The following is a 27811-nucleotide window of genomic DNA, read 5'->3' as shown; positions in this document are numbered from 1 at the left end:
CACACACCCACAGACACCAGAGGCCACCACCATGACGAGGGACCAGAATGGAACCTGGGAGATGGAGAGTAACGACAACTTTGAAGGCTACATGAAAGCCCTGGGTAAGGGGGAGGCTGGGGCTGGGGGAGGGAGGGTAACCTTTGAAGTCTGTGGTCTGGTCCTCCAGACAGTGCCTCTGTGGAGTTGCACAGACCTCTGTGCAAGCCTCACTCCTCACTTACTAGCCCTGTTGTGTCAGGCAAGTCACACAAATTCTCGTCTGCAGGTTGGGAATAAGAATACAGGAGATTGTGTCTGGAATGTCCTTAGCATAGTAGCTGGCACGCAGGAAAGATACGCTGAATGGAGGATACACATACACACACACGTGCACACACATGCACGCATACACAAGTAAAGCCAAATTGGAGACGATAATGCAGTGGCTGCCTGCCTTGGGATTGCCATCTCTTAGATAACCGGCTGGACCTGATATTACCCACAAATGACCTCTGCGTTGCTCTTTTGGCAGTCTTGTGGTGGGGAAGCAGAAGGGAATGGCTAACAAATCTCAGCCTAGAGGAAACCCGGCCCACGGAAGGCTGGGAAAAGCTTTGTCATATAGATGAGACATCTCGCTGCTTGTCTGACCTCTGAACCAGACTTCAGGCCAGGGGCTCCATCAGTGTGTGTCCTGAGTTGATACTCCTGTGGGATCTCTTGTGGGGCTGGCAAAAAACACATGAAACCAGAGGAACGGGGCCCACAGAGGGGAGCTCACTTTGCTGGAAAGCTGCCATGGGCTGGGCACTGGGCAAGGAGCTTGGGCTGCATGTCCTTATTTCTTCCTGCCTCAGCGTCCTGTCACCTTTTCCAGCTTTAGGAGCTTTCCATGTAAGGAGCTCCTGGCTGGAACTCTCCCACGCACAGCTGGAGAAAAATGGCTGCAAGCAGGGTTGGGGGCCCAACAATTTGGATCTGATGATGGGAAGTCTCATCAAGAATGAGAATCATGGGTTTTCCTGCACTTAACTTCTAGCTTGACAAACATTTCCACTGTGTCGATGACCAAGGAGAGCTGTGACAGGCTGCGCCGTCTGAAACTTTCTTCATAAACTTTAGACACGTTTCCAACACTGAGTAGCTTTTTCCCTCCTGGAAATCAGAATTTTACCTCAATAAACTTGGGGGAGGCAGGAGGAGGCAAAAACCCCAAGGGAGCCCAAACCATGTTGCACCTGTTTTTAGCGCCCTGGGCGGGCAAGAGAAAAGGGATTCTGATTCTCTACGTGCGTGATGGTCTGGAGCTTAACTCAGAACTATAATTCTGAACAAGATCACACAGAAGAGGGGCCAAGCTCGCCGAGGCCTTCTCTCTGACCTTGACCAGTTGTGTGACCTTTCAGAGCCGGTTTCCTCCTCCACCACACAGGGACAGCAGCTCCAGCCTCGCCTGTTTCTTCAGGTTATGTGGGATGCTGTTGTCTTTTTGAACGAATGAAAGTGCTTTAACAAGTGATGTTTTGGGGTTTCAACATTTTAGCAGTATCCCGAACAAGTGGGACTCAGGGAATGTAATCAGAAAGCAACTTTGTGTCTTTTGCTGCTTATTCTTAAACAACAAAACGCCCTATGGTGACTTTATGTATAAATCCAGTCTCAGTTTAGTTTTCGCCTCTGCAGGGTGGGCCCCTGAAGCCCCTCTCTCTAGGCTTAAAGTGAAAGGCAAGCACTCCTCCTGCCACCGTCTGTCCCCTCTGGAGGGCTGGGGGCTGCAGAGCACACTGTCGGCTCTCTCCAAAACATCCTCTCTAAAAGCAGCCTTCTCCTGGACTCTTTCACACCAACTACACCCTCACTGTGGGTGAGGGGCTCCCGAGTTGTGGATGGATGTTGGGACATCTCTATCACAGGCGTCCTTGGTGCCAGATTCCTATGGTTTCTTAGAGCTTCAGGCCAAACTTCCCATCTACCATCATATTACGTTGATTTCACTCTAATGAGGAAACTGACCTTTTTATACCAGCGTCTCTGCGGTGTAGAGGGGGTAGGTTCACACTTTCCTGATTAAGACTAATACCTTAGGTGGTAGCGCTAGCTAAGCCCAGAATGTGGATATGCTTGGTGCCTCAGTTTACCCAGCTGCTAGTAGCCCACCGTGTCTCAGGGCCAGAGGAACTTGCCCCAGCTGGGGTCCATGATGCCCCAGCTGATGCAGAAATGCCTCAGCCAAAGTCACCTTCCCGCCATGGAGACCGGACACCTGATCCCTCTCACCTGCCTGTGGGGACACGAGTGGGGCAGGAGCTGGCAGTGACTGAAGACAGATCTCAAGGGGCTCAGCTGGAAGCACCTGAGGTGAGGCTGTCCCCACAATTTAATCCGATAAAAGCAACCCAGCCGATCTGCACAATTTCCTCCACACCCACCCCCCGAGGCAAGAGGCGCCTTGCCAACATTGACGAGTCGATGGAGCTTGCCTTCCTTGTCCTTGGAGCAAGAGGCCCTTAGTGTTTGGGAAGAACATCTGTGGAGATCTCTGCAAACCCCCAGGTATGTCATACCACTAGGTATAACTCCATTCTCTGCCGAAGAACCGTCACTTGCTTAGACTGTAATCCCCAGCACCAGGACGCTGGCCTTCTCAGCACCTGGTTGCTGGTTCAGTAGAGAAGGAGAGACTCCAGTCCAGATGTGGGTTTGGGCGGCAAACTGGCTTTGTCCTTGCTAGTGACTCATTCCACACGCTGGCCTCCCCATGTGACTCAGCCGCCAGCCTCAGCAGAGTGACACGTCGAGCCAACCTTTGGGTTTGCCCCAAATTATCAAAGTCATTTCGTGTTCAGAGAGCGAGTGCCAAGGGTCAAGGTCCCTCCTCTCCTGCCTTCTTAGACGTGGTGTTTCTTGAGGCCCTAGACTCTTTCTTGACAAGGAAAGCACCTGGTAAACACTTCTGCCCTGAGGAATTTGTCGTGTTTGGAGGTCTTCCTTCGGGTGGGATCAGTGAGTGGGAGGTGTGGTCTTTAAAGGGGAGCCCAAAGAGGGCAGATCTAAAAATGAGGTCCCAGTGCTGTGACAGAAGGCTAGAGGAAAGTCCATTAACTGCCCGGGAGTGAGGGCAGTACTGTACATGGACGGGGAAATCATTCGACTTCTCTACCAGAGCTATAGACACGGCCCGTGGGAGCCCGGGACTGTGCCATCTGAGGCAGAGCCCAGCCCAGTCTCTGTTCTCAAGGAGCTCAGACTGGTGCAGACAGGCAAATTGTAGCCGTGCACAAATGGTGTTTCTGCTTTGTATTACAGTGTGACAATCACCCCAAATGTCATGGCTTGAAACAACCACAGTCATGTCATGTTGTCTCTCATAGTTCTGGGGGCTGACCGACGTCACTTAGGTGCCTGTGCTAGGGGGCTCTCATTCAGCTGCAGGCGGACAGTGCTGGGGCTGGAGCTGCCTCCAAGGCCCCCTCACTCCTCTGTCGCAGTTGGTATTGGCCGGCAGCTGAGACCTCAGCTGGGGCTGTTGATGTCTACATATGCTGTCCCCGTGTGGCCGGGTTTCCTCACAGCACGCCGGCTGTGTGTGAAGAGAGAGGAAGCAGGAGCTGAATTGCGTTTCAGGACCCAGAAATCACATAACATCACTTCCATTGTATTCTATTGTTTGAAACACCCCCATTCACGAAAAGGGTTCATAGGCCCCACTTCTCAGTGGGGGGAATGTCAAAGTCACACTGAAAGAACAGCGTGTAGGATGGGAGGTGTTGCTGCAGCCATTTAAGAAGATACAATCTGGGAGCCAGCCTGGTGGCACAGCAGTTAAGTTCGCATATTCTGCTTCGTTGGCTCGGGGTTCAGGGGTTCGGATCCCGGGTGGGGACATGGCACTGCTTGGCAAGCCATGCTTGCCACATATAAAGCAGAGGAAGATGGGCACGGATATTAGCTCAGGGCCAGTCTTCCTCAGCAAAAAGAGAGGATTGGCAGCAGATGTTAGCTCAGGGCTAATCTTTCTCAAAAAAAAAAAGAAGAAGAAGAAGAAGAAGATACAATCTGGCACAGATGGGCGGTTGGTGGTTCTATCCCTTGGGTGCATAACAATGGAACTGGTAACGAGGAGTGTGTGTGGGTCAGATGGAGCTACAATACATGAGTCACTGAAGGCTTCCTGAGTTCTTCTGGGCAGGATTTTGAAGGAAGGAGAGCAGTGCTTCTTGCAGAAATAGAGTCAGGCATGGCCCCATGGGCATGTGCAAAGGTTGGGCTGGTAAGAACGTGGTGTAGGCAGAGGGAACAGGAGTTGTATTGCCAGAGGGCGAAGTACAAGGAGCGGGAGAAGAAAGAGTCAGAAAGATGACAGGGCTGGATCCTGAAGGCAGTGTGCCGCCGCATCGTGGACTTCATCCTCCAAGGAGAAGAGTCGTAGGCAACGAGAGAGAGGCCTTCACGCCCGCCGCATCGTGGACTTCATCCTCCAAGGAGAAGAGTCGTAGGCAACGAGAGAGAGGCCTTCACGCCCGCCGCATCGTGGACTTCATCCTCCAAGGAGAAGAGTCGTAGGCAATGAGAGGGAGGCCTTCACGCTCGTTTTCACAGCCAGGGAGTGAAGAGATTGGCAGAGACTGTCAGAGAACTGAAGAAGCCGTTGCAATGGCCATTGGAAGATGGTGAGGGCAGTGCCAAGTAGAGAGGACGGGGGATGTCCAGAGTGAGGACTGCACTAGATTTGGTGACTGGGTGGGGAAGAGGCAGGGAGTAAGCCTGGAAAATCAAACACCATCATATAACTTTAATCAGCAAAGAAGGGGGTGTATAATGGAAGGTACGTGTCCTAAAACTGCTTGGTTAATGTTAAATTCAGACATCTTGGGAAATCTTTATCCCATAAATTGTAAACATTAGGAAAAGTCCAATTCTCTCTTTTTTTTTAATTGAGTTAATGATAGGTTACAATCTTGTGAAATTTCAGTTGTACATTAATGTTTGTCAGTCATGTTGTAGGTGCACCACTTCACCCTTTGTGCCCACCCCCCACCCCACCTTTCCCCTGGTATCCACTAAACTGTTCTTAGTCCATAATTTTAAATCCTCATATGAGTGGAGTCATACACAGATTATCTTTCTCTCGCTGGCTTATTTCACTTAACATAATTCCCTCAAGGTCCATCCACGTTATTGCAAATGGAATGATTTTGTTCTGTTTTGCAGCTGAGTAGTATTCCATTGTATATATGTACCACATCTTCTTTATCCATTCGTCTGTTGATGGGCACTTAGGTTGCTTCCATGTCTTGGCTATTGTAAATAATGCTGCAATAAACATTGGGGTGCATAGGACTTTTGGGATTGCTGACTTCAAGCTCTTTGGATAAATACCCAGTAGTGGGATGGCTGGATCGTATGGTAGTTCTATTTTTAATTTTTTGAGGAATCTCCATACTGTTTTCCAAAGTGGCTGCACCACTTTGCATTCCCACCAGCAGTGTATGAGGGTTCCTTTTCCTCCGCAACCTCTCCAACATTTGTTACTATTAGTTTTAGATATTTTTGTCATTCTAACGGGTGTAAGGTGATATCTTAGTGTAGTTTTGCCAATTCTCTTAATTCACAAAAAAAAAAAGGTGAGAATCATCTTTTATGAAGAATGTCTTTTCATTTAAATTGACATGCACAGATTTAAAAGAACGGTGACAACTGCAAAAAGTCCTAGCGGGTCTCTGGAAAATTCCACCAGGAAGGCGGTAGCCTTAGAGGCTGAAGTCAGCCCCATTTGAGTGGTCTCCGCCAGGAAATATTTCCTGAACACCTGCAACGTTCAAAATCCTGTCCTGTCTGTTTAGGAGGCACAGTCCAGCACCAGAGTGAGCACGTGCACCCGTCATCCTCATGCCGTGATAAGCATCTTGCTGGAGCTTTATATACATTATTTCTTTTTATTTTTGTATTTTTTTGGCACCTAGGCTAACAACTGTTGCCAATCTTTTTTTTTTTTTTCTGCTTTATCTCCCCAAACCCCCCCTGTACACAGTTGTATATCTTAGTTGCAGGTCCTTCTAGTTGTGGGATATGGGACGCCGCCTCAACATGGCCTGACGAGTGGTGCCATGTCCGCGCCCAGGATCCGAACCCTGGGCCACTGCAGCGGAGCGCACGAACTTAACCACTCAGCCACGGAGCCAGCCCCACATTACTTCTTTTTAATTAATTAGTTTCAACAAACGTATTGAGCACCTGTGACCCACTAGGAAGTGTTCCAGGCATTGGTGATATGGTAGCAAACGAGTCACTGAGTTCCCTGGCCTCATGGAGAGTACATGCTAGTGAGAGAGAGAGAGTAAACAGACACTTGAGGTCAAGCTCTTTTTTTTAAAAAAATGTTTTATTTTTCCTTTTTCTAGTTGTGTATTTTTAGTTGTGGGTCCTTCTAGTTGTAGCATGTGGGACGCCGCCTCAACATGGCCTGATGAGTGGTACCATGTCCTCGCCCAGGATTCGAACTGGCGAAACCCTGGGCCGTGGAAGCGGAGCATGCGAACTTAAACACTAGGCCACGGGGCCAGCCCCAAGAGAGTAAATAGATTAAGATAATTTTGGGTAGTGGTAAGTACTTCAAAGAAAATAAAAAGGATTTATTGTGTGGAGAGTGATGGGTAGTCAAGGAAGGCCGTCCGAGGAGGTGATATCAGAGGTTTGAATGCTGAGAGGTGATCCAGGCACAGGGGAGACCACATGCAAGGGCTCTGGGTGTGTTCAAGAAACACACGAAGGCCAGCATGTGGGGAGTGTGCGGAACAAGGGGAAGGTCGGGCGCTGTGATGGGAAGATGTAATCAGTCTTATTTATATTCTTCAAGGATCGCTGTGGCTACAGTGTGGAGAATGAATCATAGGAGGGCAAGGCTGCAAGCGGGGAGGCCCATTAGGAGGATGCTGTGTTGTTCAGGCAAGAAATGATGGCTTGGGCTAGGGCCAGGCCCATGGGGCTGGAGAAGAGAGGACAGATTCAGTATGTGTTTTGGAGATAAAGCTGACAGGGCTTGCAGATGAATATGAAGCTAGAGGAGACAGAGGAAATAAAGGAAATGAAGATGGCCCTGGGCCTAGGCCTGGATAACTGGGAAGATGCTATCCTGTTGGCTCAGGTGGGGAAGGCATGGGGAGGAGTGAGGTTGGACAGGGGTGCTGGGCAGAGGGGGTGCATTAAGAATTCCGTTCTGCATATTTCCATCTCAGACGCCCATTACACACCCAGGTGGAGTATTAAAATTGGCCTGTTGATAGAAGATCTAGAGCTCAGGGTGTAGCCAGGGATAAACATGGAAGGAATGCTTCCCATTTGACGTGACGAGGAATCCTAAACCCAGAGAAGTGGAAGAACTTAGCCGAGGTCACCTGTAGCTGGGAAATGGTGGAGCTCAGACCGGAGCCCAGTCTTGTCTGTTTCTAACACCCAAGCTTTTCCCATAGCACTGTGCTAGGTGGGGGTCCTAAGCATGGAGGTGGTGGGGGGAGCTTTATTCTGAGCAGATTTGTCCAGATGAGGACACCCAAAGTAAACAGGCAGGACTCTCAGAAATATCACAAGGGAGTTACTCATGAGTCCCAGGGGAGAAATAAATGAGTGAATGAGTGAGTCAGATTGACTATCTGATGACCCAAGGAGGAATTAGTTTCACAAAATTTGGATTCCTTCTGGTGCTCACAATGAAGTCAGTGAAATGATACACCTTGCCAAAGTCTTTCCTTGAACCCCGTGGTACCTGGATTCAAACAGGGAAAGTGCTGGGAGGTGGAAAAAGCCCAGGTGAAGATCTCTTGGGTCCCTTCCTGTGGGCCTCCCCTTGCATGTATTGACAGCACCTCCGCCGTGACCCACCCCCCCCCCCCAACGGTGAGGACTTGACTGTAGGTGCAGAAGCTAAGGGGAGCAGGGACACACCGCAGGGTCTCCAGCCTGCCTCTGCTGGCTAGGGAAAGTTTGAGACCTATTGGGAGATGCTCATGAGGGAGACGGGAGGAGGAAGGCAGGGGGCCAGTCCAATCCCTCTCTAAATGTGTTATCTGGAAGGGGAAATGGTGTGGAAAAGGAGAATATTGCTCTTCCACTCTGCTTCTCACAACTGCCTAAGAGTGCTGATGATTCGAGAGTTAAGGAGTCCAGGTTCGAAGGCCACGGAAGCTGCACATGGAATGAGTCTCGGATTTCATATGATGAACGTGTGCATCTCTGCTCTTTAATTTACAAAGAGTGCCTGCCCTTTGAGCCTGCAACTTTAGCTTTTTTCACAAGCACATTACAAAGCATTTTAATGTTGAATAGCATACTTATATTTCAAATTTATGGCTTGCATTGTTCAAAATGGAGTTATGAAAAGTATAGTTTAATAAAGTCATTTCTGTGTTGGGTTTTTTTTCTTCTGCAGCACCCACAAGCCGTATATATTATTCAGAAATAGCTTGCCTCTGGACCTTTCCCTCTGAGATAGAAATTCATTTCACCTGGCTATAAATCAGGTTCAGAGATACCTTTAATCCATAAAAGCAAAGAAAACATACTTGATAACCCTGGTGTTAAAATACATATCAGGAAAATAATTTTCTCCGCAAGATGCAAAGAGGAAGTGTTTGCATAATCTGTGTGTGTGTGTGTGTGTGTGTGTGTGTGTGTTTGTGCTTCTGTTCCACAGCTGCGTTAACCTTTCCTTTTGATTAGAACTATCACGAATCCACCTGCAGAACATTTGGCTCCCTTCCCTGGGGTGGAGCAGAGGTGCCATGATTAACTAGCGTGTGCAAATGCTACCAGGTGGCCAAGAGGCCAAGCCATTTTTCAATCCAGAGAAGAAGCGATGCTTGATCTCCTTTGCATGGAGCCCCTAATAAGATTCCCCGGCACCAGTCAGAAAGATTGACTGGGGCTGGTGTTTCCAGGACAAACCCATTCTCTCGGCAGTAGGCGTTTTTAGCTGTGATCTACCCATCTAAGCAACCAGGGACAAGCAATGATTTTTGTTAGGGGAGCCTTAGTTGTGAAGGATAAACAAAATGTATTTATAAGCAAACTGTCAGGAGCTCTAGCCCAACTGGGTAGCAGAACCCACCACCGAAATTCCCTGGGCCTTGAATCCCCCATCTGTGGAATGGAAATAGACTCGCTCTCTGAGGACACTTTGATTCTAAATTTCTCTGTAATTCCCGGTTCTTCCTCAGTCGCTTTGCCTGGAGCCCACCCTTTGTGTCCTCCGGTTACCGCCTGACCTGTGGTTTCGTTTCCCCGCTCCTCTCTGTGGCTCCAGAAGCGTGTGCAGCACACTGTGGACCTCAGCACAGACGGTTAGAGCAGGACTCAAGCTGCTTCTCCCCACTGGCCAAACTGTGGAGTGAGGCAGCTGGTCGACGCAGAGAAGTGTTGGCCAGGCTGCACAAACGCCCATGTGACAGGCCAGGGCTGTGTTGCTGAGGGGCTGGATCAGCTACTGTTCTGACTATTCCTTCAGGGTCCAGGGCCCTTGGACTGTGTGGACTGGCGGATGGCTGTGGAGATGCATAAATAGGATCCGAATATTTCACTCCGGACAGAATGCCGACCTGGTCTGTTTTTGACTTGGACAGAAAAAGCCAAGAGGTGGAAACCAATGTGCGTCGACTTCCCACAAGCTCGTGGGCACCGTGTGAAGCATTTTACCCTCACTTTAACTGAGTCCTTACATAAATAACCCTGTAAGATGAGCATTCTTTTCCCCATTTTACTGTAAGGAAACTGAGGCTCAGAAAGGGAAAGTGACTTCTCCGAGGTCACATTGCTGGGAAATCAGAGATAGGATTTACACCTGGATCTGATCCTCACCCTTACACTTTTATACCAGTGGCCCTAAACTTTAGCGTGCACAGAATCACCCGGAAGGCTTGTAAAAACAGCAGGGCCAACCCCCTGTAGGCATAGCGTGGGCCCCTGAAGTTACGTTTCTAAGAGGTTCTCAGGTGCTGCTCCACCAGCCCAGGGGCCTCACTTTGACAACCGCTGGCCTAACCACGGTGCCCCCATTAACCAATCCATAAGTGTTTCTTGAGCACCTACTGTGTGCCCAGCCCTGGGCCTGGTTCTCTGGGGACACAGAGAAGGAAACAGCATTGACCTTGACCTCATAGAAGTGAGATTTTGGAGGAAAGAATAATCAACCCATGAAAAAATCGGAGGAAAATAGCAGGTAGTGCCTCCTGCAGGGGAAGGCCACGTGGCCTGGATAGCAGGTGAGGAAGGAAGCAAGAAAGGCCAGAAGAGGCTGGAAGAGGCAAGGCCGGGGCTGGGCCTTGTGAGACTGGAGAGCTGCGGGGAGAAGGGCAGGCATCCAGGGAGCAAGTGTGCAGTTAGCATCTGGGGAAACGCAAAGGACTCCGAGCAAACCGGCCTGTGAGACAGGGGCCTGAACGATGATGATTATAATGATACCAGCATCTGCCACTCACCCAACCAGGAGCACACGCCACCAGCCAATGGACAGAGCTCTTCACAAATACCGTCAAAATGAATCCTCAAAAGACGTGGATGCAGTTGCTAATAGCTCCTCTTACAGCCACTGCTCTCTGCTGCTTCTAGACCTGGACTCGAATGTCCGGTGACGGGACTGAAGTTAGACAGACGGACGTCACCTGATTAACTAGACTGTGTTTCTGGGGTAGAAGGAGAGAAACAAGAGTGGGAGCGTGACCTGCTAGCCCTCTGCCTGCCACAGGCACGTGTTTATGCTGCTAGAACGTGGAAGAGGTGCCTAAGTGGCTTTTAGCAATTGTAAGGAAAGATTCATCTTCAAGTCAGAAATACTTGACCATTTGGTCCTATCTAGTGTTTTTCTTTCCAAACAGGCCGACAGTTGTCTTGAAGGGAGAAAAATTAAACAGCAGACATTTACATAATTGCAGGGCCCAAGTGAGTGAGATAAATCCTTCAGAAGGGGTTTTGTCAGCCCTTTACATATTATGTTCGGTGGAAAACCCTGCCAGCTGGATGTCCCGTGACGGAGGGGTTCTACGGCCACATGAGACTGGGAAAGTCTGCATCCTGTGTCCCGCTGTCGAAGTGACAAAGCATCTTTCCTAGACTAAAGGCTCTGTAAAGGTCTTCAGCGCAGAAATCAGCTTCTTTCGGTGTTAATTCCTCATATCCCAAACTTAGTCAATTGTGAGCCATTTCTCTTTTGACCACCAAATGCTCTATGGAGCTGAGCCCCATGGCAAACACAGTGAAACACAGGGCTCTGTGAATGCTGGCTGAGACCCCTAGAAGAGTTCACGGCACAAGGACAGCGGAGAGAACCTTTATCTCGCTCCACATCTCGTGGCCTGCAGGCTGGGTGCCTTGGACGTGCCCAGGGACGATTCCATAAGCCACAGAGCTGAGGCAAAGTGAGCTGTCAGAGAATGTCCAGGGGCTGGAGTGTGATGGCTCCAGCACAGACTGCCTATAGAGCCCAGAAAACAATTGCTGTCTGGCAGGGGCAGCACACTGGGCTCTGGGGAACATAAACTGCCCCACATGGGGAGGTCTCATCCAGCTGGGTCCAGAAGTCCTGGTGGCTCCAGTGGAAATGTAAGGAAGAGTCTGTCAGAAGTGACCTGTGTCTTGGGCAGCCATGGAAAGTGCATAAACTGGGGTGGTCTGACCTGCTGATGGGATGGCCCCCCCAGAGGTTGTGGAGCGCAGCTCTGGCCTGGAGATAGGCCACCTGGCTTCAAATTCCACCTCTATTGCTTCCTCACGACGTAACCCGGGACAAGTGACACAGCTTCTCTGACCCACTTTCCTCCCTGGGAAAATGGAGATAACATAATACTTAGCTCACGGGTTTGTTGGGAGAATAAAGTGCGTAAGGTTTCCCAAGGGAGGTTCCACCACGGGACACCATTCCTGGTTGGGTCCGAGGCATGTCTTAATTACCACTCCAAATATTACCAAGGGTCCACACAGCATGGCCCCCAGATTCACCTTACCTAAAACTTAGCTCCTATGTTCCCTCATAAAATTAATTCTGTCTCTGATTTCCCTGCCTCTTGCCTTGGTCTCCCAAGCTCAAAACCACTATTTTCTCCACCCAACTTGATTCCTCCACACATCCACCCATTTATCAAACCCTTGTGATTGCTTTTTATGCTGTGTATGCTTAGACAAGTCACTTAACCTCTCTGGGCCTCATGTTGTCACCTATGACATGAGGAGCAGGTGTTTAAATAGTGGCTTTCAAATTTCTTAAACCATAGAAGTCTTTTTCCAGAAAGCCCCCTGTGAGGAAATCCAAGATCTAAAATGACCCAGAGATTCTGAGTCTGGGGTAAGGCCCAGAAATCTGTGCTTTTTACATCTTCCTAGGTGATCCTGATGGGCAGCCCGCTTTGGGACCCATTGGTGAATTCTTAGACATGGCAGGTTCTCAACAAATAGTAGCGAACAATAGTTGAGCAAGACCCTGGTCTTGATGCACCAGCTCACGCGCACTTGAACCTGTTTCTCTCTTTAACTTAGGATATAGCTGTGTAATCCTTTTACCTCCCAGGCTACCTGATGGTACTTGAAATTATTATCTTATGACAGAAGCTGACTTTATACAATTTAGGGACCAAAAGACCAGTCAGGGCCCTTCCCCATGCAAATGGGATTCTGTTGCGGGTCCCCAACTGCAGTCAAGTTGCCCACCCAGAGTGAAGTGCAAGCAGCCAGCTTAGGCCTCTCTTTGGTCCTTTGGGAGGAGAAGAGTGATAGTGACCAAAGAGAGATTCAGAAGGAAATGAGGAGATAGGGTGAGCGAAGCGATGCTTGGCTACAGCAGAAGGACAGCAGAAGGGCTGGGGGTACAGCCAGCAAAGATATTAATTCTCCAAATTGACAGGAGTTCCCTGAACTGTTGGTCACTCCTGGTCTCACTCACGGGCACAATAGTATTTATCCCTACGAGACGGTGGAGAGAAGTTTAACCACTCACTTACCAGAGAGATGCGGCTGGAGTTCTCAGAGAAGCAGCACTCAGTGTGTCTAAACTGTTCTCAGTCTCGACATCATGATGACCTCGGGTTATGACAGAATCAATCTCAGTGGTTTTGAAACCTTCCAGGTGGACTTTCTAAAAAAAGATTAAAGATTTAGATTAGCGTCCAAAGATAATGGAGAATTCACAGGACTAAAGGAGGTCAAATATGATTTGGCTAGAGACCAGCAGCTTAATAAAGTTCGTCGCAAGTTCTGGAATTATCCTCTGCTTCTAGATCTATTCCAGAGGACAGTGACATTTTATGCACAACCAGAGATTAGCAAGGAGGTGGGCTCAGCGTTTAGCTTCTTACTGTAAAACGCGAAGCTTAGGAAATGAAACACCCCATTGAAGGGGATGCTCCCTTAGAGACTCACTACCAGTTTCTAAGAAATGACTAAGATTTCCTCCAAAATATCAAGGCGAAGAAAAGCTGTAGCTGGAGTCAATGGGGCAAAGTCCTGGTAATTGTTGCATCTGGGTGATGGGTGTGCGGAGTGCATTGTACTTTCCTCTCTACTTTGGTTTGTCTGAAATTTTTCATAATAAAAATAGAAACAGTTATTCATCTTTTCCTTAAAAGAAATCCCTGGGTGAGCGTTTATTAAGTGTTTGGAATACGCTTAAAGCTGTACTGGGGACCCACGACCGAGGCAGAACAGCCTGGCTAAGTCAGCCCCCATGTGCTTCAAAAAGGGCGGTTTGTACGTATCCTTCCCTGCGGTGGACATTAACAAAAGTTCCATCTTTACCCATGATCTAGACTGGTTACTTTTTGTTTTACACCATGAAGACTTCTGTTAGCAGATTCCTAGGAGGAAACCCAGTATGGCAAATAGAACGGAGCTGCAGTGGTGGAGGGGCGTGTCTGCGCGTGTCTGTGGGCGTGTGTGTGTGTGCATGCACACGCACACTGGGGAGCTGCGGCTCAAGGGTGAGCCCTGCCTGCTGCCTCCCCCTCCCTTCAGGGCTCCCGGGAAGGCACCGAGAGACCCCGGGTTTCCCGACAATTGACTGAGAGGCCCAAACTTGTCATGGGTAAGACAACTCTGGTTTCCCACTTAAGCAGAGAAATGTGGCCTGTCCATGATCTGTGTCTCTGGTGCTGAATGTCTGGCCTTGTTAAAGAAATGAATGAGTCTGGCTGAGTACATCATAACCTCCACAACTCCCTTTGCCAACAGATATTGATTTCGCCACCCGCAAGATCGCAGTACATCTGATTCAGACAAAGATCATTGATCAAGACGGCGATAACTTCAAGATGAAAACCAACAGCACGTTCCGCAACTACAATTTGGATTTCACTGTTGGGGTGGAGTTTGATGAGTACACAAAAGGCCTGGACAACCGGACAGTTAAGGTACTGCCCACCGGCTGGCGCTTTAACCTTGTGAACTCTTCATGCAAGGGCCAGCTGTCAGGCTTCCCACTGAAACGATGACAGGACCCACCTGGGAGGGATCAGGCAAGGGGGCCAGATGGGCTTACTGCTGCTGGCAAAAAGCAATGAGCAATTATTGAAAGTTTAGTAGGAAGAGACAAGCTGGCTTCTGCACTACTCTTAAAAGTGAGGAGAGATTAAAGGCCGCTGACCTCTCCAGGACCCAGGGTAGAAGGGCAACTCATATACTCCATGGGCCTGGTGGGCAAAATGAAGAGGGCAAGGCGGAATGTCATCAGTGGGGGCATGGGAACAGTGACGGTGCGAGCTGGATAGCACAGCTTTGTCAAAGGGGTGGCCATGCTCAGCACCAGAAAGCATTGCTGCAGAGGAAGGGGGCCTTACGTTGCCAGAGTTTTTTTCTTCTCAAGAGATGTTGAGAATTCAGATGTTTTTATAGGAGATATCTCAATTTTAGATGAACTCAAATGATGTAATATTTTTTTAGAAAACTGCAATGCAAATCAAACAAAAAAGTCAGTAGACTAAATGAAGTCACGGTGTCTCCAGTCCTAGTAACTTAGAGAAGTCTTTGGCAAGTTTGTGGCTTTTTGCCTCAGCATCACCTTAACTCACAGGACATAACCCGGGAAATCCTCCACACGGCAGAAGGTCAGACTTCCAGCCTCTTGAACTGCTTGGACGTATGGAGGACCCTGAAAGCCAGCAGACAACCCTGAGCACAGAGCGGGCAGTTATCTCAAAGCCCAAGAACTTGCATCTGCAGAAAAGGCAGCCCTCGCCCAGAGGAGCTGTCTGTCCATAAGGCAGAGGATGGCGGCAGCAGGGAGAGGCAGGGTGGTGGTGGAGAGCACAGGTGGTAACAGCAAGTCTCCCCTTCTCTGGCATCACTAGGTGGTATCACAGCCCAGTGGTGGGTTTTTGCAGTGTTCACACTCTGGCTCAGCGCGCCTGCCTTTGGTTTTCCAAATCCAGTTACACTTGGTCATCCTCACAAACAGGAATGGGGGAAATCCAATCTCAGTCATATTTAAGGATTTCCCTACCCCACACTTAGCAGCATACAAGAACCCTGGGGATTACACAGGCCAGGAAACTTGGAAGGGTTTCTGGTTTGTCATTTGGCGTGGTTGCCATTGACGGCTCAGGGCCATGCTCATGCAGTTTATATGAGCATGGGTGGCTTGAATATTGCTAGCACCCACTCCCTCTGCCAACGCAGCCACCAGGACATCTGCTCTGGTTCTCAAGCTGAGAGAGGGCAGGGCTGACTATCCATCCCCAGGGATCCATGCTGTCACCCCCAGCAGAGGGTCGGCTCCTTGGAATGTCACCAAGAAGCAGGACCCTCCACGCTGCCCTCCCCATTCACCACTCTCCCCACTCTCCCCAGGGTGCCACTCTTCTCCAGGGCTTCCAGAAGCTCTTTCAAAGTCAACTCTCCTCCAGAGCAAGGGACTCAGCCTGGCTCCTCTCCTGGGGTGGGGAGGAAGAGCTCTTATCATTCTTTGGTGGTGACTCTAAAGCCAAGAAAGCAGGACACATTTTATTTCTCAATCAAGGTGTCCTGCAGGGTTGATAATCTCAGCCATCAAGTCAAGGCTGAATTATATCTAGTGCTCTTTTTTAAAGAAAAGTGGGAAATGAAAAGCACTTTGGAAACACTTCCATCAGAGCAGCCTCAGCATGAGGGCCTAAGCTTCCGGGCCCTGGACCGGCCCCTTGGAGAAGACGCCCCCGAGGGGTTGATGGATGGATGGATGAGGCTTTTCTGAACTGTGTGGCTGGAAGGGCAATTCATCAGACACCAGAAATGATAGAAAAATTTGTCTCAGAATTTTTGCATCTCTCTGCTGTTCTAACCTAGTCAGTTCAAAGTGATTCATTGTCCCTCGCCTTTCAGTGTTGGGTGTGGGGTGCTGAAAAGCAGGCTTGTCCACTCTGATTCATTCTTTCATCACCACTGATGGTAGCGAACTCACTCTTCTTGAGATAAATCATGTCCTTTTGGCCCTTCCTGACCCTTAAAGGATTCTGTCTGTTAACGCCTGCCCTTCTTCTGCCTCTCCACCTTCCCTCTGAGCCCCGTCCTCTCCCCAGGATCAGCTCTTAGCTCTGCAGAGGGAGATAATCTCCTTCCCCACTTCTTGTCTCTGCTTTGCCTGCAGCAAAAAGTCAGGGCAATACACACACACACACACGTGCACACATGCACACCGAGAAGACTGGTAGGGGCTGAGAAGTACTCAGGACAGATTTACCCAGTCTCTAGTAAAAGATTGTTCCCATGAGAATAACAACACAGAGCAGGTGCCCTTGGGACCACCTACTTCCTATAACTTGACTGGAGCCCTTCAGCTGGAAAGGGACCACAGGGAGTGGGGGTGTCTATTTCTCTGATTAATTTCTGTTGCTCACACTTGTGGCATGCCTGAGTGCACACACAAGCTGTGTGCATGGGTGCAAGTGAGTCTGTGCACAAGTGTCTGTGTGCATATATGTGTGTGTGTGTGCATGCACACATATGTGTGCATGTGTGTAGTACTCCTCGTGCTCTTCCCCAGGGCTCCGCTTCTCAACTCCTCGGTCGCCCTGATGAACGCCTCTGAAAATCTCCCCACTCAGCAGTTCGGCTGAGAGGTGTGTATGGGGCGGGGTTGCAGCCAAGGGCCTACAGGGCACCCAGTTCTCTGCCATCCTGGAGCAGGAGCGATGGACCACATTGATCATGGGGTTGGCTCTTCCCTGAGGGGCCCGGATCAGATATATGTCATATATATTCCTAACTTCCTACCTTGACTTGTTTCTAAGAGGATTTAAAGCCCCTTTCAAAAATACACGAGCTACCCAAAATAAAATTTTAAAAAAGTAATTAATATTCGTGCCACAGAATATGATGCAGCCATAAAGAGGAATGGAGTACTGACGCATGCTACAACATGGATGAACTTGGAAAACATTACGCTAAGTGAGAGAAGCCAGATACAAAAGGCCACGTATTGTATCATTCACATGAAATGTCCAGAATAGGCAAATCCACAGAGACAGAAAGTGGTTGCCAGGTGCAGAGGGAATGAGTAGTGAATGCTGATAGGGGTTTCTTTAGGGTTGATGAAAATGCTCTGGATTTAGATAGTGGTGATGGTTTTACAACCTGTGAATATACTAAAACTAACTGAATTGTATACTTTCAAAAGGTGAATTTTATGGTATGTGAATTTATCTCAATTAAAAAAAATAAGTAATTGAGGGAGATTGCAAGGGCAGGGAAAAGCAGATATGAACGATGGCAGTTAGAGCCAATAATGCCACTGTGAGGTCGGGAGGAGCCAGGGGCGACCCCAGGAGAAACCACCTCCTCCAGGAGGGCCCCCTCCTCAGGGATTGCCAGAGGGGATGGCAGGCACACAGGAGTAACTCTTGTGTAAGGGCAGGTGCGCTGGGGAGGGTTTAAACATATTAATAGTGTCCTTCACTGCTCTTAATTTGAAGAGCTATTTTCCTTTAAAAAAACAAACTTATTTGGGAGTGATTCAACTTTACAGAAAAGTTGCAAGAATATAACAAAGAACCCCTGCACACTCTTTACCAAGAGTTACCTAGTGTTAACTTTTTGCCACATTTGTTTCCTCATTTGTACACGTTACCTTCAAATAATGCAGTCTGTATTTCCCAAGACTTAGGATAGTCTCTTACGCAACCACAGCATAGCTGTCAACTTCTATAAATTGAACAATGAGCAGTGCCTGTATCTAATGCATCAGAAAGGGCTGTTTGTGATGACGTTGACATTGGATGCTGTGACGGGAAATTGCAGCGTGGGCCCACCTTCCTTCTTTAATTCCCTGCAAGGGCATCCACCCTGGGGACGCTGTCCTTCTCCATGCCCCAGCTCAGAAGCAATGGCTTTCCGCACTGATACTCATCTCCTCAACCTCAAGATCTTTCGAGGCAACTGAGCCTCCTCTGATCCAGGGCTGAAGGACACCAAGTAAAAGCAAATTGAATTGTGGTATTGTAGTTCATTTAACCACTCTCCTCTCTCTTCTTGTCATTTTCTGTTTTATGTAGGAGTAAGGCTATAATAGTGAAGGTATTACCGTGATTCATGGGAAACCAATTTACTTTAGGGTCAGGATACCTTTTACTCTTGCTGCCCAATATGGGTTATTAAGATGAAATATTAGGACAGGCCCCCACGCACTAACGTTTTTCTGCTCTGTTTCTTCTACAAAGTTGGGTAAGTCCCTGCTACACGTGAGGCTTGGGTCAATGAGTCAGACCCTCCTCCCTGCCCTCAGAGCTCTCACAGCCTCATGAGGAAGCAGACAAGAAGACGGACAGTTTACCATCTAGCGTCCATATTGATGGACACATGTGTACTCCCGTGGTACCCTAGAAACCAAGGCAAGGAGGTGGGCTGGCTGAGTTGCTGTCAAAAACTATCCTCAATGAAGACTACTGACGTGCTCGTTTATCCCCCTGTGGATTTACCTCAAGATTCTGTTTCAGCAAAATCATTCCATCACAGATTCACTCAACAATGCTTACCAAGCACCCCTATGGGCTGGTGTCTGCACCGAGTCTGGGGTTGCAGAAATGACCAGCTGACATAGCCTCTCCTTCCATGGAGCTTATTGTCTAATGCGGGAGACAGACGTGAATTCAACCAACATGTATTAGGTGTCAGTGTGTGTAAGGCAACCTGGGACTGTGGGGCTTATGAGACTTAGTCCTTGCCCGAATGGGAGCCATGAGTCCTTCCTCATCTGTCTGGGAGGATATTCAGAGGCCGAGGCCAACAGTGGGCAACCACACATGAATATTCCAGACGACATCTCCTTCCCAGAAGAGCAAGGGGAGCAACCTGGGAATTAAGCTTCTCCAAGACATTGGAAGATGTGAGGCTTAGAGTGGCCCTGAAAGAGGAGGAGACATGTTTTCTTTAGAAAGCCTAGAATTTTATTTTGAAATTAATTTGGGGAGTATTAATACATGCAGATGGTTTTAAAAAAAAAAAAACCCGAACAGTAAAAAGCAAAAGTTCCTTCCCATCCTTCTCTCCCCGGGGACAATCACCATTACGGCTTCTTTCACCTCCTCGCAGAGAAGCTGTGCAAGCAGAGCGTGCACAGGCGCCCCCTGTTGTTTCAGGCACATGGCCCTGCTCTTCACTCTCTTACCTGAGACTGCTCACTGTGGAGACCGCTCTTCTCCTAAGTACAGAATCACCTCCTCCTCTCCAGGGCAGCAGAGCAGCGACGCAACACACCATATTTAACCAGCCGCCCGCCGACAGGATTTATGAGGCCTCCGGGCCTTTGCTGTAACAAACAATGCTGCGATGTGTTGAGGAGTAAAATGAGGAGGAGTAAAACTGTACATGAAATATGTAATATGGGCAAGGTCAAATATTATTTTAGAAATAGGTAGACTTAACAATCTGTAGAAAACAGATTTGTACCAGAAAAACAGATGTGAATGTGCAAGGACAGTGAACAAAAAAAACACAGGGCAGTTTATCACCAACTGGGTTTACAAGACGCAGAAGAGAGGAAACGTCTGGTCCTTAGCATAATATTGTTCATAGAGGCACGGTAAGGCTTGCACGCACTGGAAGAAAACCACCTAGCCTCAGGGTCATTGCCGAGGAAGGACAGCAATCACACAAACCGCCACCTGATGGGAACGACGTCAGCATCTCAGGAGGTGCGTGTGCAAGCTTACCGTAGCCCTGGAGGGCCACTGGGGTAGTCCAAATTGTCCGAGTCAGGTACTAGGGCACGTAAAGCGAGAACGGAAGGAGGAGGAGTTGGGGGTGTATAATTTGTAAACGGATGCACAGAGGTTTGAGTCTCTTGGAGTTCAGCAGGCTTGTGGCTTCTCCGACCTGTTGGTCAGCTCAGCCTGGTTGTCCAGCACCAGCTCTGCATCTCTGCTGCCGCCTCTGTGCAGCTAACAAGTCAGCACTGCTGCCTGGAGGAAAGCCAGGACCGGGAGATGGCCCACCTTCTGGGTCTGGATGATGAGGCTGGCCCTGGAGCGGTCTGCACGCCCGCCCCCCGCTGGTTAGGCGGCCTCCCGCCCTTTGTGGTTGCCCTTCAGTGGTAGTCCTCCCAAAGTGATTCCTGTAGGGAAAATTCCCAGAAGGAGAATTTCGTGGTCGGAGTATACACAATGTTACATTTTGAAATGTAATATAAAATTGCCCTGTGAAAAGATTCGTTCCGATTTATGTGCCCACCAGCCATGTATGAGGGCAGCTGCTTCTCCACACCAGCACCCCACAATTCCGTGTGTTATCAGACTCTTTGATCTTTAACCAGATGATGAATTCTATCTGAAAAACAGCCTTAATTTACATTTCTCTTATTATGAGTGAGGTTGAATATCTTATGTTTAAAAGCCATCTGCTAGGGATTTTTTCCCCCCTGTAAGCTATTGGTTCGTGTCCTTTATTGAATTTCCTATCAGGTTAATGATCTTTTTCTTGTTGATTTACAGGAGCCCTTTACATATAAGGTCTTTGTCTGATGTGTGTTACAATTATTTTTCCCAGTTTGTTATTCGTCTGCTAACTTTGAGGTACTTTCCCCTTCCAGAAATTTTACATCATTATGACAAATAAAAATGGCAAGTAATAGGATATATTGGAATATATGAGGAAGCCATTTGGTGTAAACCTAATTCGGCCTGACCTTGTCTTTCCAAAAGGGCCTGACCGAGGCCGTTGAGCATGCATTGTCTATCTGCTTTAGATATTCCGTATGGCAAGAGCAAAGGCCCTTGAGATAAAGGTGCAACTTCCTTCCCCCTCCCAACATTGGCGTCTCCTTAAGGATTAAGCATCTTTCCTTAGGCTAGAAACTGATTGCTGCGCTCACCTGTGACCTCCCAGCTTGAGACAATAGACTTGCCTCCTGCTACGCCCACCAAGATAGCAGACCACTACCTGCTGTGTCCATCAAGCGCTGTGCCGACAGGGCAATCTTGTGACTATTGTGGGAGGGACATTTCAATCATATGTGAAACACCCTCTTTGAGGGTATATAACCACCCTGTGTACCCCCACTTCTTTGGAGTGCTTTGTTCCTTTGTGGAAAGACTCTCCTGGGTTATAATCCTAAAATTTAAGCTCAGAACAAACTCACCCAAATTTTCATTTATAGCTTGGTTATGGATTATTTTCGTCGACAGTTCCATAGTCAAATTCATCATCTTTTCCCCCACTGATTTGAAAGGCTGCTGTCTTTACCGAGCGGTAAAATAGAAGAGTGGAATTCTTTAAAAGAGAACAGAAATAGCCAGGATGAGCCGGTTTGGCTGGAATGGAGGGTGTACGTGGAAGTGGGACTGGATGGATCTCAGCTTGGCTGGGGCTGAGGGCTCTGCCCCGTGGGCAGGCAGGGGCGCAGGACTGGCTGCAGGGTCACACTTGTTCAGTCCCAATCAAGACCATACGTTTGATTTGCTCGGGAATCTGTCATTGCAGGCGCTGGTCACCTGGGAAGGTGATGTCCTTGTGTGTGTGCAGAAGGGGGAGAAGGAGAACCGTGGCTGGAGGCAGTGGGTTGAAGGAGACAAGCTGTACCTGGTAAGCCCCCAGAGTCTGCCCGGCTCCCTTCCACTGTGCTTACACCGACTGCGGGTTCACCTAGCCAAGGGCTTTGACAAGAAAAATGGCCCTGCCCTCCTCCCCTGAGCTCCAGCCAAATGCGTGTGGTCATATAGTCAGAAAACCATTCCCCTCTGGCTCAGGGGACTCCGGGAAGAAATCTGTATGGCTGTTTCTGTGAACGGCTGCAATTAAAACGAGAGTCCAAACTGCTGAGTTAGGGAGCCGAGATCCAAGGAGAAATGCAGGGACCCTGTTAAAGACCGGCTGGGGAGAGATGCGAGGCACAGAATTAAGATGCCCTGGAGGGGGTGGGACCAGCCTCCTCGTGGTTATGTGAACCTGGAAGAAGAGGGGTTGGGGTGGGGTGGAGGTGGCAGGGACAGGAGGCAGCTGGGTCTGGGAACTGCCTGTACACCGCAGGCATTGGCCTCTCATCATAAGGTATGTCCACCTGGCCCCCAAATATTTTAGGTTATTTGGTACTGGAACAGAGCAGTAGGAACAATTGCTGATATCCTTAAATAAATTATATCTGTCTAAATAGCTTAATATTTCAGTCTTCAATCTTCAAGGCAATTTGTGCGTCCAGCATTCAAAAAGTGAAAAATCTCTCACTCCTTCACTCATTTGTTAAATGAATGGCTCATTCAGTGAATGGCTCTTCACTCATCCTTTCACCTACGGAGTCAGGCAGGTACCTGGCTCCAAGACTGTTCAGTCACCATGATGCCCTTCAGAGCCAGCCCTGCCTCACCTGAGGTCTTTATTGCAGAGGCAATGTCAACTGGTGACAAATGAGAGGCATTCATCGTGTTTTCCATCGACGGGTTTCCCTACCTGCTGTGGTTTGGATGATGGATTTTTTAAATTGTAGTACAGTCTCCAGAGGTCCCTGTGGCTAAGACCCTGGATTCATCAGCTGCAATGGTTTCCTGGTCGCCCCCACGCTCCTGTTTTTCTCTCCTCCCTCAGAGGGTCCTGAGCTGTGGACAAGGCCTGAGGGCGCCCTGTGTCCGGATGGAAAGCAGCATCTTGTCTGCACAGGCAGGCCTGGGGAGCCCTTCCGCACCCTCACCCTGTCATTGCTGTGCCACCACCAACCAACATTCTAATCACCAGAGGCCAGAAAGCCCACGGGGCGGAGGGACAGCTCACCAGCCAGCATCTTCGTAGGCCCTTGCCTTCCAAATGCTTCTCCCTACTAGGTCTTTCCCTGCCCCATGGCTTCGCTGCCTTGTATAAATTAGGTGAGGTTGCTTTAATCATGAGAGTAGGAGAAATCCCGCCCCAGAGGGTAATTTCTTTGCATTTTTCATTTTTATAGTTGTTCAAGCTCAATTCAAGTGTCAGAATGGAATTACTGCTACCTGCAGGGCATGCCAGCTGATTGGGTCTGGGAGACGCACTTTGCCCAGAATAACGAACTGTCCTCTTCATTCCAGCTCCACCCCCTCAACTCACAGACACCAAGAGGGCGGGGGCTGGGCAGAAGGAAGGCCTGACTTGTTTGTCACGCACCCGCTTTCTGACGTTGCAGGAGATGACCTGCGGTGACCAGGTGTGCCATCAAGTGTTCAAAAAGAAGTGATGGCTGAGAGGGGGCCCGCCGAGCATGTGCTCCACGCTCCCCATGAAGAGTTCTCTCCAGGCTTTGGGTAGCAGCTGCCAGACCCTCCCACTGCTGACAAGGCCCAGAAAGGCACCTGGATGGGTTTTAAACAGAATGAGTGTGTAACACTGACAGACATGTTGTTCCTTCTTTGAAACCTGGCATTAAATGAAGAAACAAAAGCCACTCCTGCACTTTGAAACCCTTTATGTGTCTCCCTTTATTCCCAGACCTGTCAGTTTTATCCACAGTCGGAATAGGTGATTTCCTGCACAGTGGTTTTCTGTGGGGCTTTTGTTGTTTATTTTTTAGTTTTGTTTGGTTTTTGTTAGTTTGTTTGGGAGGTTGTTTTGCCTGGAAACATTCTCTGGCCAACACAGCATCCCCTACTAGTTTTTGAATATTGCCTATTTGAGATTCATTCCTTTAGATAGCACATTCATTTCTCCAAGATTCTATTTTAAAATGCTATGTCTTCCAGTTTGTACTTTGCTTGAGCAGCAGGGGCAGAGCTACCTCTGAAGGCCTCTGCAGGTCTGCTGTGCCGGCTGCTCTTGGTCCAGACCAGCCCTCTGCCCTTCAGCCCTGGGCAGTCTAGAACTCCTGCAGAGGGGTCACCAAGCACTGCCAGGCAGCCTGAGTTCAAGTCCTGCCACTCCACTTCTTAGCTGGGTGACCATAGGCACATCACTTGCCCTTTCTATCCTTACTTTTCTCTTCTATAAAATGGAGAAGACATAAATAACATCTCCTCCCCTGGGTCACTGTGGGGATTAAGCAAGTTACTATACACAAAGCGCCGGGAATGGGACCTAGTACCTGGTAAGGGCTCAGTCCCACTAGCTCTGATCACTATGTGGAGTTACTTCCTCCACAAGCCCAGGGGTCCAGATGAGGAGATGCTAAGTAGCAATCGGTCAATACCTCCAGGGACTCCTGGTGCTTCCAGAACATTAGGTTCGCTGGTCTGAGCAGCACTGTATTTTCCTGCTGGATACACACATGGAATAGTGACCTGGAAGAGCAGAGTAGTTACTAGGGGTGGATTTATGGTGGCTCATTCATGGCATCCTGGGAAGGCACTGCAGGTTAAAGCCGTCTCCTTCACACACACACACACACACACACACACACACACACACACACCCATAGCATAGCAGGGCCTGGAATCTGACCATTAGGCAAGCATTGCCTTTGAAAAGTAGGTTTATCCCACAATGGATCACATGTGGTGTTAGCACACACTGGATAATTTGAATGATCAGATCGTGCATCGATCCTGAGCATCCAACAATGGGATTGGGGCTGGAGAGAAAGACTACAACCTGGCCATGTGGCCCAGGGCCAGCCTTGGCTCAAGCCCTTGTGACAGGAGGCCATGACATGGGCCTCCTGGCAAGCTGTGGTCCCCAACAACCATGCCATCCATGTTCCTGTGGCCAGAGTCTCATGCCGGCTGGGGACCTAGCGGAGGTGGGGGTCCCCCCATGGGCACTGGAGAGGAGGGGAGCCTCCTGAGGAGGGGCAGGTTGGTCTCCTGGGGCAGCCTGGGGACTGAGTGGAAGGACTGGTGAAGTGGTCCTTGGTCCCCGTCTTCCCCAGTGCTGCTCCAGGAGCCTCATGTCCCTCAACTGATGCCAGCCCAGCCTTGCCCTTGCCCACCACAGCCTCAAATGACTCTCCTTTGTCCCTCAGGAAAATCCTGTTGAAAGAGATCATATTCAACAGCCCACCAGGACTAGCTATAGAGTGCTCTGCACTTGTCAGGGGGCAGGTTTATCAGTGACTTTTGAGCCCAGGTTTTGCAAAATGCACTCTAGAGCATATTAGCCCCCCAAGATTCTGTGGAAAGGTTCATGGTCAAATGAACTTCTGAAATGCTGGGAACTGTGTCCCCTTTGTAGAAATTCACAGTGAGAGTTAGTGTTCTTAAAGCTCTGAAAATTCCTGCAGCCAAGAAGCCCCGCCTGACCCCTGGGACCCGCTTTACCCAGGAGGGTTCACGGGCACGGGGTTTGGAAACACTGTGCTCGTTCCTTGCAGTCGCATGGCCCTTTTTCCATTACAGATAACAAACACTGTCATTTAGAGCTCCCAGTTTCCAAGTGGGATTTGCTCAGTGCATTTTCTCCGTAAACGGAGAGTGACAATGAATTAGTTAACATATGGTGTGAAAGACGGACTGTGGCCTGTTCATTCTACTGATGATTCCTTTTCAACAAAGATGGATCTGAGCTGAGAAGCGGTCAGGTCTGAGGTGCGCATGTTAAAGCCGGGGCAAATATTCCGGCCAGGGCCTGCCCTCCAGTCCTGCACTCACTGTGGAGGAGAGAGGGCAAGTCGTCACTTCACAGCTCTGTTCCCTCAGCCTGTTTCCAAACCAAAGCGTGACAAAGGCATCCCCCGGCACTGACAGGGCTGTCTGGGAACAGAGCGGAAGGGGTCACCTTTAAAAACCTGTCTGAGGCTTATACTGAGGAGCAGTGGGCTGGCGGGGAGGACTCTCAGAACCTCAGAATCCCGGCCTCCAGGGGCTGTCATGAGAGAGGTCGGGGTTAGCTGTAAACCAGGGGGCATGATCTTGAAAGTTGAAGAAAACCCATCCCATGAAGATCCCGGCTCAGAAATGGGCAGCATTGCAGAGCGGCTCGCAGGGACTTCGGTGTCAGCCCTTGGTCCAAATCCTGCCCTGCACTCTCCAGCTGTGTGACTATGTGGCAGTTACTTCCTCTCTGAACCTCCGTTTTTCTATCTGTAAAATGAGGAATATGGAACCTGCTTCATAGCGGGTAGAAGGGATTGAATGAGATCTTAGCACAGTCACTGAAGCATCAGTCAATACCACATGTATGTATGTGTGTGTCCATGTATATACATACACATGTATATGTGTGTGTATATATACATACATAGACATAGACACACACACACGTATACACATTCTCCTCCCCAATCCCACATCTCACACTTAGTGATTCCCTTCATTAAAATTCTTTGCTTTCTAAAAGCTTTAACACTGAGACCCCTTACTACAGTCCTTCTCAAATTTGAAGATCACCAGGAAGACTTATTAAAAACACAGATCTCTGGGGCTGGGCCCCTGGTGCAGCGGTTAAGCTCGTCGCTCTCAGCTTCAGAGGGCTGGGTTCGCAGGTTCGGATCCCAGGTGTGGACCTACACTACTCATCTGCTGTGCTGTGGCAGCGACCCACATACAAAATAGAGGAAGATTGGTACAGATGTTAGCTCAGGGCCAATCTTCCTCACCAAAAAAACCCCAAAACACAGATTCCTGCTCCCACCCCCATCAAGATTCTGGCTCTGAGGTTGTGGGCAGAGCCCAGGAATCTGTTGTTACAAGCTCCCCTGGATGAGTCACCTTCAGGTGTGGGCAAGCACACTGAGGGACCCTGCCTCCTTCAGTTAAAGAGTGATTCCTTTCAAAGGGGCATTCGCCCACGTATGCACACTCTCAAGCAAAAGCCCCATCCATGTCGACAGGTGGCCACAGCTCAGGTGAACTGCCCACGCATCTTTCCATGATGCTGTACCAGGGCCCCTGCCTGTGTGTGCCCAGCCCTGGGGGGAAGTGAGGTCGCACTCTCTGGAGCAGTTTCTTGACCAGGGAGGCATCCACGCCCTGGAGGATGGCGTTGGGTGGTGAGGACAGGGCACACGGGAGGAGGAACTGTCATGAGCCAAGGCACAAGCCTGAAATAAGCAAAGAGGGTTGGGGAGAGTGTAGCCCTGACCATGATGAAAGAGAGGAGGCCAGGAGCCAGGACGGTGGTTACTCAGACCAGGGTGGGTTGTGTACACCTTGCTGGGCCTCAGTGAGAGGATCGTGGGAGCCAGTGCACGCTTCTGAGTGCAGGGCAACGTGATCGGAGACACGGACCAGGAAGCATGCTCTGGCCACTGTTGGCAGGACCGATGGAGGGGAGGAGAGGGACTCAGTTTCGCCTGTTGGGAGGCTGTTGTAATTGGTAGTTCAGGAGAGAAGCAGCAAGGGACCCATGTCAGGGCAGGGGAGCGGCCGCAGGTAGGAAGGGAAGAGCCTGAGAGTGGCTGGAAGGAGCCCCTGCACTAGGCAGCAGCTGCCCGAAGCTCACAGAGCAGGTGAGGCAGGAATGATGGTTGTGAGCCTGGACAAGAGGGAGCAGGATGATCTTCAAC

General features: G+C 49.4%; 1 protein-coding gene across 1 annotated transcript; it reads left to right on the top strand.

Annotated features, from left to right (window-relative positions):
- RBP2 (retinol binding protein 2) lies at positions 1-23821 on the top strand. The gene is made up of 4 exons (XM_008529200.2): positions 1-104; positions 14188-14366; positions 21901-22002; positions 23564-23821. Exons 1-4 carry the CDS (start codon positions 32-34, stop codon positions 23612-23614), a joined length of 405 nt encoding a protein of 134 aa, XP_008527422.1. The 5' UTR covers positions 1-31; the 3' UTR covers positions 23615-23821.
- Positions 23822-27811: the final 3990 nt, after the last annotated feature.

This window comes from Equus przewalskii, chromosome 15, assembly GCF_037783145.1.
Source record: "Equus przewalskii isolate Varuska chromosome 15, EquPr2, whole genome shotgun sequence".
Taxonomy (NCBI): Eukaryota; Metazoa; Chordata; class Mammalia; order Perissodactyla; family Equidae; genus Equus; species Equus przewalskii.
This window is presented reverse-complemented; position numbering and strand designations above follow the sequence as displayed.

Bases quoted from the DNA above. Each gene is read 5' to 3' on its own strand.
- RBP2 (XM_008529200.2), top strand. From the start codon at position 32: ATGACGAGGGACCAGAATGGAACCTGGGAGATGGAGAGTAACGACAAC. The intron at 14,367-21,900 runs GTACTGCCCACC...CTGTCATTGCAG, and splicing joins TGGACAACCGGACAGTTAAG to GCGCTGGTCACCTGGGAAGG. The intron at 22,003-23,563 runs GTAAGCCCCCAG...CTGACGTTGCAG, and splicing joins AAGGAGACAAGCTGTACCTG to GAGATGACCTGCGGTGACCA.